General features: G+C 36.6%; 1 protein-coding gene across 1 annotated transcript; it reads left to right on the top strand.

Moving 5' to 3' along the window:
- Nucleotides 1-1839: 1839 nt before the first annotated feature.
- On the top strand, nt 1840-6788 carry LOC109133762 (uncharacterized). Its single transcript, XM_048635898.2, has 2 exons — nt 1840-3021; nt 6594-6788. Exons 1-2 carry the CDS (start codon nt 1987-1989, stop codon nt 6615-6617), a joined length of 1059 nt encoding a protein of 352 aa, XP_048491855.1. The 5' UTR covers nt 1840-1986; the 3' UTR covers nt 6618-6788.
- The last annotated feature ends 7299 nt before the right edge of the window (nt 6789-14087 follow it).

Genomic DNA, 14087 nt, shown 5'->3' with positions numbered 1-14087 from the left:
TTCAATGTATTGCTTACCCATATTTACTGGTGATGAATAAAAACCCATGATCACTTAACTTAGGCAAATTTTATTTGAGTTAATGGGGCACCCACAATGGATGAACCAAATTCAATTGAAACATTTTATTTATTAAGGATCTCATTGTATTTTCCTTCTAAGTGAAAGGGAATATTCTTGTACTATTTTTGTGGAGAAAATATGTTATGATTTGTACAATTGTCAAGCTATAATTGAAAGTTTTATTTTTGTTAAAGCTTTTTGCTGTCTACTAGAAACTTTAATTGAGAAGCAAAGCTAAGGTTAGCCAACAATTTTTAGCTTATATATCACTTGGTAGGAATTTATTCTTCCCTTTTGTGAGTATGCCTTTAGTTGAGAATTTGACTAGTTCACAATAATTTTTTTTTTTTTTTTTTTTTTTTTTTAGGCACAAATTATAATATCTCTAAACAAAATAAGTGGACTCAAGTATTTATCTAAGTGTGTTTTGATAGTTCATATACATATCAAAGGCATTGTGTGTCACTAATAGTTATAACCTAAATAAATAGGATTGACTTATACAGAAATGTTAGAGAGAGAAAAACCTCCCAACCCTCCCCCCCCCTCCTTTACCCTCCACTGCACCCACCGCCCTCACGGCACAAAGTCCCCAGCCACAGGGCCTGCTCACCGCCCCACTGAGTCAACCGAAGCCAAATGCCGAAGAAGAAGTCTGTGGAATCGAGCAGCGGTCCTTTAGGGAAGTAGCTTCCGGGATCCACGGTCCCTTGGATTTATCTTTTTCAGAGACTTTTGAGGTTAGTCATGGCTCTCCCAAATTCTCTGAGATCCCGCCGGAAAATATGTCGGAAATGGACATTTTTGTCCCAATATCCGAGAATGATTATGAGTCCCTTGCCAAACCATGGCAAATTTCACTTGTCTGTAAACTTATGGGTAGGTCCCTCTCTATGGACCACCTAAAGAAGGAATTAATGAGGATATGGTCATGGGGCACAAAAATGCAGTTTATTGCCATAGGTAAAGGGTTTTACATTGTGGTATGCCCTTCAAATGAGAAAAGAGCCGAAATCATTGCGGGAGGGCCATGGTTTGTAGGAGGTGTTCATCTGTGGATTCAGCCATGGGAGGCAGGTTTTAAACCCTCCCAAATGCAGATATCACATAAGTCCATATGGGTCCATATGCCGGAGTTACCGGTTGAATTCCTGCAAAAATCCATCCTCCAAAAAGTGGGGAATAAGATAGGGAAAATACTAAAGCTTGATACCCATATCTTCGAAGGTGATAAACGGAGGTTTGCATCGTTATGTCTTTGGGTGGAAACCACGGCCACCCTACCGCAAGGGGTGTGGTTAGGTAAAGTCTACCAAGAGTTAATATTTACCAATGGGCCGGGGTTTTGTAGCACCTGCCAGAAGTTTGGTCACAGAAACTTTGCTTGTGATAAGAATTTTGTGAGCACAAAAATGGTAACTCCGAAGGAAGGCAATACCTTGGGTGGGCCGAAGAAACCAGAGGAATGGAGGGTGGTGCAAAGGAAGAAGAACCAAAATCTCCAGATGGAAGGGCTGGCGTCTGAAAAAGACAAAAAGGGAGGGAAAGAAAAGTTGCCCAGCAAGGAGGGGCCCTCATTTGAATTAAATAATCCAAATTCAAGCTTGTTGGCAAAAGGCAAACAGCCCAAAAGTCCGCGAGAAGCTTCGGTGTCAGATTTAAACCCCTTTGACATACTCCAACATGAAGTGACCTCCTGCAACCTTTCCTGCAACTCCACCCAAGAGGTCATGTCAAAAATGGCCTCCAACGAGATCCCTAAACGTGGCAGCTCCATCCCGCAAAATCCCGGGCACGAAAAAATTGGTCCTCAAAAAATTCAAATTAATATCCTCCAACCAAAAACAAAACAAAAACCTCCCTCCTCTGTGAAAACCCCCCAAAAACCAAACATCTCTCTTCCTCCCCCTTCTGGACGTGAAAATGGAGAATTACCCACCCCAAGAGGTGATTTTCTCGTCATCTCCACCACCGGCGTCCCCTCCGAAATCTCCTCGCTTCATCCACCGAAAATATCACGGGGCCATTTTCTTCAACAGATCAGTTCGTCCAATAAGGACGGAGATGAACTTGGGCCACACGGATTACTTGACACCTCTGGAGGATGGCGAGATATTGGACGAGCTGGAATTCTCAGAGCTGAAAAAGTTAATGCTGAACCCGAAATGTGCCCCAGAGGTGGCAGAGAATCTGATCATGTATCACCCCGACGCGGTAGACTTCATACCCGCTCACATTCCCCAGTTCAGCGATACAGCCCACCTAGACAAGAGGTTGAGGGTGTTCATAAAATGGCTGCTAATGAAGGAGGTCGGGGCCGAAATGGAGGAGAGGGAGTTGCTACAAAACCTGGGACCATGGATAGACCCAGGGATTCTGTTTCCCCTGGAAAGGCTAATTATCCGGGTAAAATTTCTATCTCAGAAAATATCGTGTCTGGGCAACACAAATGCTCTAGTGGAAGCAAGAGTTGTACCTCCTTGCAAACAACTCCAAATCACGACATATTGGGAAGAGGGAAAAGGGAAAGAAGACCCTCTCGAAAGTGTGATGGATCTTTGGCCCAGAAACGGGTTGTGGATGTGCCCGTTCTCGGGACAGGAGGTGAACACGGTGGAGGATCGCGAAACACCACTGTTTCGGACCCTCATGGCGCGCCCTCTTGTGCCGATTAATATGTCGGTCTTGTTTTGGAACTCTCGGGGAATTAGCCGGCCCGAGTTTAAGAACAATTTCCGGCACTTGTTAGATACTCACAACCCGGATATTGCTGTTCTTGTTGAAACACGTACATGCAAGCAGAAAACTTCCGATATCTTACGTGAATTCCATGAGCTCTATTGGCATTTGGTTCCCCCGGTTGGCTTCGTGGGTGGCATCCTCATTATGTGGAATCCTGAACGAGTTGGGCTTCACATTATGGGGGGAAGTGCTCAAGGTGTGCATGCCCTTGTGGAGGTACATTCTAACTCTACCTTCTTTACGCTTTCATCTATATATGCAAGCACAAAATATGTTAAAAGGAAGGTCTTGTGGGAGGAACTAAGGAATATGGCCCCTAATGTTAATATGCCGTGGCTTGTGGTGGGAGACTTCAACCAAGTCACCTGCCAAACGGAAAAACTGGGGGGTAGAAGAATTAATAGAAGAAAAGCTGAGGAATTTGTTGTTACCATGCAGGAATGTGACTTGCTTGACCTTAGTTTCCAGGGCCCCAAGTTCACTTGGACAAACAAACGTAAAATTAACCCGATTTTAGAAAGATTGGACCGGGGATGGGGGAACCCGAAATGGTTTACTGCATTCCCAAACTCTTGCCTTTGGCACCTACCTCGAATCACGTCCGACCATTGTCCCCTGCTAATACAAACGGACATTCCAATCCCATCATTAGGGGTCAAACCCTTTAGATTTGAACCCATGTGGTTATTTCATGACAAGTTTAGACCTTTTATGAGTCACCTTTGGCCAAGAACTGGACCTGACCATTGTTTTAGAGAGAGACTTACCAACCTTAGCTCCTCCTTAATCGAGTGGAACAAAGACACTTTTGGGAATATCTATCATAGGAAAAGGAAAGCCTTAGCGAGGCTCAAAGGAGTGCAGGAGTATATTGCCACTCACAACTTTTCATTATTCCACTCCAACCTTGAAGAAGAGATACAAAGAGATCTGTTAAGGTTATTAGATCAGGAAAGGGCTTTATGGTTTGCCAAAAGTAGGAAAGACAGGTTGACTCTGGGGGAGAGAAATACGAGTTATTTTCATAAGAGTGTTATCATTTCTAGGGCCTCGAATAGGGTTAGATACCTTAGAGACTCTGTGGGTAATGATTTAACCGACCCTACACAAATCCGTGACCATATTACATCCTATTTTCAAAACCTTTTCACCACGGATTACCTGACTTGTCAAAACTGTTCTCTAGCAAGTGACAATACAGTTGACCTTGGAGGTACGCCTTCTCACGAGGAGATTCGTGCGAGTCTCTTTAGTATGCACCCCAACAAAGCCCCCGGGCCTGATGGTTTTCACCCGGGTTTTTTCCAGCAAATGTGGGACATAGTGGGTGATGATTTGTGCGGTAAGATTAAGGAGTGGTTTCAAAATAAGGAAATCCCGAGTAACATGTGTGAAGCCCTGATTTGTTTAATCCCTAAACAATATCCCCCTGAAACTGTTAAGCACCTTCGCCCCATTAGCCTGTGTAACACGGTGTATAAGATTGTCACAAAGGTCATTGTCAACCGCCTTAAGCCGTTTATGCCTAGCCTTATATCTCAGAACCAAAATAGTTTCACAAAAGGTAGGGGCCCGGATATCAACCTAGTGGTAGCCTCGGAGGTCTTGCATTCCATGTGGAAAAAGAAGGGTAATTCGGGTTGGTTTGCTCTAAAGATTGACTTGGAAAAGGCTTATGATAGGCTAGAATGGGGCTTCGTCAGACAATGTCTTGTCTTCCAGGGAGTGGACCACCCAACTATTGATTTGATTATGGATTGTATCTCAAAATCATCATCTGCCATTATTGTTAATGGCAGGAAAGGTGATACTTTTCAGCATTCGAGGGGTCTTCGCCAGGGTGACCCGATGTCTCCTTATCTGTTCAATATCTGTCTAGAAACCCTCTCCCATATGATTAACCAAGCATGCGCAGATAAGGAGTGGACCCCTTTTTGGGTTGGTCGTCAGAAAGTACCAATATCGCATCTCATGTTTGCAGATGATTTGCTGCTATTTGGGAAAGTAGAGGAAAAAACTGCTTTTGCTGTCAGGGATATTTTTAAAAAGTTTTGTGAGGTGTCAGGGCAAAAAGTCAATGAGGACAAGAGTCGCCTTACTTTCTCTCCAAATACTTTGGAGGAGGAGGGTTCCCTAATGCAGGAAACACTAGGGATTGCTAAGTCGGAAAATCTTGGGACATACCTAGGCCTTCCTTTGACCCATACTAGACCGAAAAGAAGCCAGGTCCAATTCATTGTGGAAAAGATTAGGAGTAAGCTGGCTAAATGGAAAACTTCCTTTCTCTCCAAGGCGGGACGCCTATGCCTTATTCGTTCTACTCTGTCCACCATTCCAGCTTACTATATGCAAGCCACTTTCCTTCCTAAAGCAACTCTAAAAGACATTGATCAAATCTGTAATAATTTTCTCTGGGGTGTTTCAAATGGTGTCAAAAAGCTTCACCTAGTGGACAGATTGACCACTCACCTGCCCAAAAAGGAGGGGGGTTTGGGCATTAGGAGCCAGGAAAAAATGAACATGGCCCTCATGGCCAAGTTAGGGTGGAAACTGAGTCAACCTGAGAGCAATCTAGCTAGTCAATGTATCTTCTCGAAATATGTTCACCCGAAGCACGTCACAAAATTTAAGTATGGGTCCCCAGTTTGGAAAAGTGTTGGAAAAGGGTGGAAATTGTTAGAGGAAAATTCTTATTGGATTGTGGGTAATGGTAAAGGTATAAGTTTTTGGAGAGATAATTGGGTAGGAATTGGGCCTTTGAGGAATTTTGTCTATGGGCCGTTGTCATTTGGGGAGGAAAATCTTAAGGTGGGAGAAGTTTGGAACAATGACTCATGGGCTTTTCAAAATCTATCCTTGTCCTTACCTAGGGAGGTGATCTACCTCATACATAATATTTCAATTAGACCTAATGTCTCAGACTTCCTATGCTCTACTTTTCACTCACCTAGGGGCTTCTCCACATCCCTTGCTTACAAAGCCCAATTCCCGCAGCCAACCCAACTGGATTCCTTGTGTTGGTTATGGCAAGCCCCCACCACACCAAAAATCCAATTTTTCTTATGGCTCCTTTGGAGAGATAGGATCCCCCACAATGGCCTCTTGGCCCAAAGAAGAATCATCAATTCCCCTATATGTTCCTTGTGTGGGGTGGGCTGGGAGAATAGCCAACACATACTTAGAGATTGTTCTACCAGTGTCCAAGTTTGGGCTCTTCTCCCTCAAGTTGTTTCCCCCCACCCCCAACTCTTACCGGACTGGCTGAGGGCCAACCTGCTAGCAAACCATTCACATAGCGGTCTCCCGTGGGCCACTCTCTTCCCTTGGGTGTGCTTTGAAATTTGGAAGGCCCGCAATCTATACATTTTTGAGGGAAAACATACCACCCCGGCTGCGGTTCTGGCCAAGGCTAAGACCCAAGCTCTTAATTTCTATAAAGCCATGAATGATTCACAGGGTCATCACAAACACATAATCCTTCGTTTTCAGCCCCAACCGTGTACAATGATCCATACGGATGCCTCATTCCTTGGGCCTTTGCTCCCTGCTGGGCTGGGCGGGGTAATCCGTAACAGGAGGGGGGAGTGGGTTAGGGGGTTTGGTAGGAAAGTTTTTGCCCAATCCAGCTTAATGGCGGAAATCCAGAGCATCAAAATGGGCCTGCAATTTGCTCTTGATATGAACATCACCCATGTGGCCCTTTACAATGATTGCCAAGAGGCCATTCAAGCCATCAATGAAAAGAGGAATATGGTTGACATGTTTACACTTGTGGTGAATATTTGCAGGGATTTGTGCAGGAGACTGAGTAACGTGAGCATCATCTATGTGCCTAGGAGGGACAATGCAGTGGCCGACAGTCTAGCCAAGGAAGCCCGTAAAAGTGATGAAGAAGTGAATGTAACTCGAACATTTCCCCATCCCCCGAGTTATACTATTAACAACTTCGTAGCGGATTGTAATAACTTTATTTTTACAACTACCTAATTAATGCATTTTTTTGTTTACCAAAAAAAAAAATAGTTATAACCTAATATAATTCCTTTTATCTTTTCTTAGTATAGTCTCAAAGACATATTTTTTACTATTAATACATTTAATATCTAGAAATTAGAATTATAAATATTTGATCATTTATATATTCACATTAAATTGAAAATTTCATATGATAATATTTCACTTTATTATAATATTAGAAGTTTATATTCAAAGTTTATGCATTCTAACTTATAAAAAACAAATAAAGAAATAAACTGATAATAATTGACTAAGTTAGTCTTAGGTGCTATTCAGTTACATTTTATGCATGTAAATATAATCAATCATCAACATTATATAATACAATCATAGTAGTAATTAATCATCAGACATATTGTAAAATGACTTGACCATCAATCATGCATATATTAGTTTTATAAGGGTGCGTTCTTTTCACCTTTAATTTTAAGGCTAGTTTCAACTTTCAAGCCTAATTAATACTAATAAGTTCTAATAAATTTCAATAGAATTTAATGAATACCAATAAGTACAAATAAGTTTCAATAAGTTCTAACACCTTAAAAATAAATTTAAATTAATAGTAATAATTCTAATAAATTTAGATAAATTAAAGATAAATAAGGTAAAGAAAATGCACTATAAATGATCTTAATTGGTCTATAAAAAACCATCATATTTTGTTATTTGAGATCTGAAGGTCACTTAATAAGTAGTCTAAAAAAATTAACCTCTATGATACAATAGTGAAATGGTCTTACCATAAGACGTTTTTATCTTAAAAGCTGTCAAATAATAGATCTGTCCCTTGTTTAAGGAAGAAACTAGTTATTAGTCCCGGGCTATGTCCCGGTTAAGAAAATTTTTATTTATTAATATTGTACTTTGATATGATATCACTAAATACAACTTGGTCTAGTGGTTAAAATTTTAGTACATGAACTTGAGGTCACGGGATCAAAACCTATACTATACAATTTCTAAATTTTTTTATTGCACATGGATTACATGAACTAAAACTCCCTAGGGAGAGCGCCACGTGACACCGTTCCTAGTTTACGCACGCCTTTTAATATATTAGTATAGATATAGATTATGAGAAGAAAAAAAGGATTAAGACCAACCTCCAAATCATATGGTGAATATTCTATTTATTTGTGGCTTTGGGCCCCAAAGCAATACCACCCTTTGAACATGGATTTATCAATTTTGTAGGATATCGAGTGTGCCGTCCATATCTTCACGAAGTAGACCTTGATCACCAGAAATTTTTAGGGTTAGTGTACCAATTATCTTGTTATTTATTGTTGCAAACCAATGCTATAGTTGAATTTTAAAAGCCACATGATACAACTGCTTTTTTAAGGTACGTTTTATAAAGCCCAGAAAGCTAAAACTATCAACACCTATACAATATAATTTAAGACCAATATATATGAGAACATATTGCATGTCGATTCCGAGCTATTAATCTGTTTGCGATGATATTTGCTTCTCTATTTTTGCTAAGTTAAATAAATATAATAACGTTATTATCAACGCTAATAAGAAATCTTACTACACTATATGTCTATATTGTTCTTAGAACTTCAATAAGTTATTAATCAACAGTCGTAAAACACAATAATGTCAAAGAAATGTAGCATGATTATTATACATCCATGAGTACTGAGTACTCCTAACATAAAGTTTATGTTTTCAAAGATAAGATCAGAGTCATTGTATATATACGTATATATATACAACAAATGTTTGTTTTGGATACGATCAAATGGTGCATCTATGACTATGAGTGTATATATAGATGATTATGTTTAATTTTATCTTTGACTATAGATGTACATACTCATCAACTATGTCTAAGCTTTTTTAAAATCGTATTATCGAGATGGGCATAGAAGAAATTTTGGATCCAAACAAATTAGCCATATATATATATATATATATATATATATATATATATATATATTAAATAAGAAAAATATAGAATATCTTTTCGGTGTAGGAAATAATTATGGATGTACGTAGAAAATGCAAAATAGCTTTAATTTTGGGTGAACAAAGATAGCTAGCTCTTAATAAGATGTACATAAAATATGCATATACAACTTATATATCTTCTATATATAAAAAATAACTTACCGAGTAAAAAAAAAATGTATAACTAATTCATGTACGAATAAGAATCATGATTAATTCAATGATAGTATTACAAATGTAAATTCATCTTAGTTCGTGCATAAAATTTACATTTATATATGTTAAATTGTAGTTAATTGTTAGATAAACACAAACTCAATGAAGTTTTCATACTAAATTTTAAACCAATTAACAATACAAGAAAAACTCCTCAAGTCTATAAAACTATCTATATGAGTAATATGACTATATCTATTATCACTTTCAATGTGCAACCTAACATTTCCACTCATAGGTAAGTCAATACATACTCGATATGCGATATACTTCCTCCGTTTCTAAATAAGTGCAACATTTGCATAGTGTTTACTATTCACAGTTTAAACTTTAATTAGCTTTGGTGATTTACATTTTAGGAAAAACATAGTCATGTGGGATCTTGTTAGATTAGTCTGAATGTGAATTTTTTTAATATCAACTTTTTATAATTTTTACTTATAGATAATTGAAGATATTAATGGTTAAAATAATGCATTGGCAAATGTGAAAACAAGAAGTGTTGCACTTATTTAGAAACGGAGGAAGTATATTGTAATTCCCTATTTCTTATGAACCAACATATCATTCATTGTAGCTCCTCTTTGAGCATAATATAAACTCGTGAAGTGTTGTCAAAGAAGATGGATATGCTAGGAATATACTCAACCACGACAACCAGCATGCAATTAGACCCTGTTCACATGTGCAGCCCTATACATGTCTAGCCCTATATTCATCTTTCTGCTGCACTTTTCCAATAGACTAATCCTAGCATATCATTTCTCCATCATATATAAAAATGACTACTAGTTTTAAATGTACCCAAAAAGTTCTAATTTTGTATATACTTATATACTTCCTCTGTTTCTAAATAAGTGCAACATTTCTTGTTTTCACGTTTGCCAATGCATTATTTTAACCATTAATATCTTTAATTATTAATAAGTAAAAATTATAAAAAGTTGATATTAAAAAAATTTACATTTAGACGAATCAAACAAGATCCCACATGACTATGTTTTTCCTAAAATGTAAATCACCAAAGTTAATTAAAGTTTAAACTGTGAATAGTAAACACTATGCAAATGTTGCACTTATTTAGAAACGGAGGAAGTATACTTTAGGAGTAAAATTTGAAGTGTAATGTCAATTATGTCATATCTTTAACAAAAATTTTACATGATAACCTCCAATTTTTACATGAGCTCTTCTTAAATTTTTTTGTGCTTGGTAGCTCCGAACAACGTTAATTTTATAGCCCTCTTAAGTGAATTTCGTTAAATTGTCGCTAGTTTTGACATTTATTAATTTGGCACGCAAACCGAGACGTTTTTTAAAACCCAAAACGAGTAATCTAGTCATTTTTTTAACCATTTCGACCTCAAATCGACCCTGTACGAAATCCCCCCCCCCCCAAAAAAAAACCTTCACTGAGTATTTTTTCTAGGCATTCTAACAGAGACGTTTTCATACACGTAAATTAAGGTATAATTTTTTTGTTAATTTTTAGACATGCAAATTCTAGTCGATCAGTTTAATTAGGTTTCGGGGGGTAATTTTACCCCTAAGGACTCGATTTAAGGTAGGAAAAATTGACAAAAAAACGACCACGATTACCTCTATTTTCGTATTTGAAATCGTCTCGATTTGCGTTTTAGAAGACTTCTCGATTGTATGGCTAGAATCTAGGTTTAGGAGGGCAATTTGGTCCTTAAGGACACGATTTGAGGTCGAAATTGTCAAAATATGATTAGAAATACTCGTTTTGAGTGTCAAAAAAAACGTCTCGTTTGCGTGCTAGACTAATAAATGTCAAAATCAATGATAATTTAACGTAATTCACTCACGAGATCAGAGCTACGGATTAACGTCAACATAAGTTCATGGCTACTAAGTATGAAAATTTTAAGAAATAATACCATCACCATGTAGAAAACCTAGTTAAAGATTGAGAGTTACTAGGTAAAATTTCCCATCTTTATTTATACTTTAGGTTCATGAATGGATGATCATGTTGCATGATAATATTTTTTTGCTTGTCGTAGTTTACTAGCTTGGAGTTTAAGTCAACTGCCTTGAAAATTATCGTCATTGTAATGGGAGTTGGAACTGCGCATAGAAAGTCTTTTGTGTCGAATTTAAAGTGGTGGATAAGCTTAGACGACATGATTTCTTGTGAAACATAGCTTGGTTGAGGGAGCTCCAACGATGTGACTTGTGGGAATGAAGTGAGGTTAACCTTCGCGAATAGAAGTGGGGCAGCAAATCAACTCGCGGACTTGTTGGCCAAGATTTATATAATAGGGTTTTTGATTTATATATGAGTGAGGCTAGCTAGCTAGTTAGGTTGTTAGGTTCCTCCATCGTTCATCTAGATTTGCTCTAAATATTTTGATTTTTGACTTGTTATGTAACTTTTTTTTTTATTATTATTCAAATATGAGTCACGAAGCCAGTACAAAGTACAAAGAAGGTGAGGAGGGATTTGAATCCGTAACTTACTGTTCACAGCACCTCAATCTTAACCACTAATCTACTAGACCAAGACATCATTGGTAAGTTGTTGAACCCCATGTATGTTGTGCACATGTGAGTTGTCCCACAATGGAGAAAGAGGAGATAAAGTACCACAATATAAGCTAGAGGGCTACTTCTACTATTGCCAATTGGTTTTAGTATGGAACCTCCTTTGTGCTTGTATGTGGACCGAACTCTCCTTCTCCGTATTCTACTATTGCCAATTGGTTTTAGTATGGAACCTCCTTTGTGCTTGTATGTGGACCGAACTCTCCTTCTCCGTATTGGGTTGCCCATGCCCATTTTCAGTTATATCAAATTTTAAAATAAGTCATGACAACTTAATGTTAATAGGAAGAATAAAAGGAAACTAAGGGAGTAGCAATATATACAAATATATTAAAAAGGTTCATTTTAAAGGAACGGTGTCACATGACACTCTATTCAAACTTCTAATGCATGTATTTACAATCTCATTTAAAAATATTACCACTAATCCACTACAATTTCAATGCTTCATGTTTCAAAGTAGAACGCAATAAAGTCTTATAATTATATGTAATTATAAAGCCATACACAAGTTTTATCACTTTTATTAGCTTATTTTATTCCCCAATTCCTTAGAAGTGTTTTTCAAAACAATTTATCATGTCATAATGTCCATATTTGAATTTTACACTAGACAACATATTAAGAAAAACTAAAAAAATCAAATATGAGACACATGAATAATAATATATTTAATAATTGTAACTGACCCGTGACATCGACCAGGCCAAAATACTAGTTAATTAGCAACTACTTGACCTTATATGAAAAAGGAAATTGATATGCTCTTCTTTTTTGTTTTTGTGGCATATTTTGCTTCTACATTACTATCTCGTTCTTTTTTCAAAAAAAAAAAAAACTTTGACCTTACGCTTGTAATTGTACAATTTTGATCATTATTATCTCTATAATTTATTAGTAATTATAAATATTTCTTTTGGATATATTTACTCTACAAAATAACACATTTTTCAAGTATCTCAATTCAAAAAAAAGAAATAAGTGTTTGCATATGGATATTGGAAAAATCATAAGGTTTATAAATACTCCAAAAGAGAGAAAGTATATATTTGTATTTTGTAGGGCACTTTTCAGTCCTCAATGTTTTTCTTACTTTCTCTAATTAGACCAAATGATAGAAGTCACACTAGAACACAAGCTAGAGAAATCGCGTGTATTAGTAAAATTACTCTATCATTGGACGTTTAAGTCCACATTGAAAATATAGGAAATCATTGTGTTTTCACGAAGTGATTAATTAAGCCTTCTTGACCCTACATTTTTACAAAATAAAGTGTAAAAGATCATCAAGTAGTATGCATATAATGATAAAAAGAATTGTTTCAAAAATAGGAAAAGTGAAGCTTTGTTTTCACTCTTTCTGTTTGTTTATTATTTTTAAAACATCTAATAGTAGCTAAAGTAATACTTATTCATAATTTTAAACTTTTTAATCAATTGCATTTGTCTTCATTCTTCACCATAGACTGGTGTGTATCAGTGTATGCATGTCTTCCCTATTTTTGACCATAAAATGCACAAATGGTTCTTGGCCCATGCAATCACGGCGATAGAATAGATCCCCAAAAATATAAGGGCCCCAAAATATATGTATTTTTAATTGTTTAAAGATTAGATAAAAGAAAATATTTGGATCAGTAGTAAAAGTGAAGGGGAGGAATAATGAGAGCATGAAATTCATCAAAGTTTTGTTGTTTAAATTATTGAAGATAGTCGTCATTAGCCAACTGTAAATACGAATCTTATACTTCTTTCTTTTTTGAAATATACTTCCTCCGTTTCTTTTTACTTGCAACGGTTTGACTTTTACACTATTCACAAACTCTATTTAATTTATCTTTGGTGATTTATAGTCAAGGAAAAACATATTCATGTGGAATCTTGTTAGATTTGTCTCAATGTATATTTTCTAAAAATATACTTTTTATAATTTTTAGCTTTCGGTAATAAAAAATATTAATGGTTGAAGTTATGCATTGGCAAGCGTGAAAGTCAAACTGTTGCAAGTAAAAAGAAACAGAGGAAGTAATACAAATGAAGGACTCAATTAAAAAAATTGTACAAAACTTCCATTATTTTTGTTCATATTTACCCTACCCCTCATAAAATTAAAATGGGACAATTATCATGAACTTTTAGTGGTGTTGGGATCTTCAAAGAATATTCTCTTTACTACTATATACAGTCATTATGTAAAATATAATAGTCCTAGTGTACGTGTTAGCTACTTATTTTGATTTGCTTCCACCTCTATTGTCCATAAAAGGGCTATAGCCTATAGTTTAGTTGGCTACAAAGGTGATGAACCGTAGATTGTGTGTGATTTTCTTGAGACTAGAGGCAACAAACATAATCATGAATACCCTATTAATGCATTAAGGCTTCTCTAATAGGGTGGAAATAAAATGATAGGCTGAAATATGTGGCAACTTTGTACTGGTTGAGTTTGTCTTGTAAGAGACCGTCTACTTTTAAATTAAAATTAGGCAACGGTAAGCCCAATATTAAAAAGAGAAATAGCC

This window comes from Beta vulgaris, chromosome 9 (assembly GCF_026745355.1).
Source record: "Beta vulgaris subsp. vulgaris cultivar EL10 chromosome 9, EL10.2, whole genome shotgun sequence".
NCBI classification, from domain to species: Eukaryota; Viridiplantae; Streptophyta; class Magnoliopsida; order Caryophyllales; family Amaranthaceae; genus Beta; species Beta vulgaris.
This window is presented reverse-complemented; position numbering and strand designations above follow the sequence as displayed.

What these genes read in the sequence shown, in the direction of transcription:
- LOC109133762 (XM_048635898.2), top strand. Translation starts at nt 1,987, where the DNA reads ATGGAGAATTACCCACCCCAAGAGGTGATTTTCTCGTCATCTCCACCA. An exon ending in GTGTGCATGCCCTTGTGGAG is followed by an intron (nt 3,022 to 6,593) that starts GTACATTCTAAC and finishes GAATATTTGCAG; the next exon opens with GGATTTGTGCAGGAGACTGA.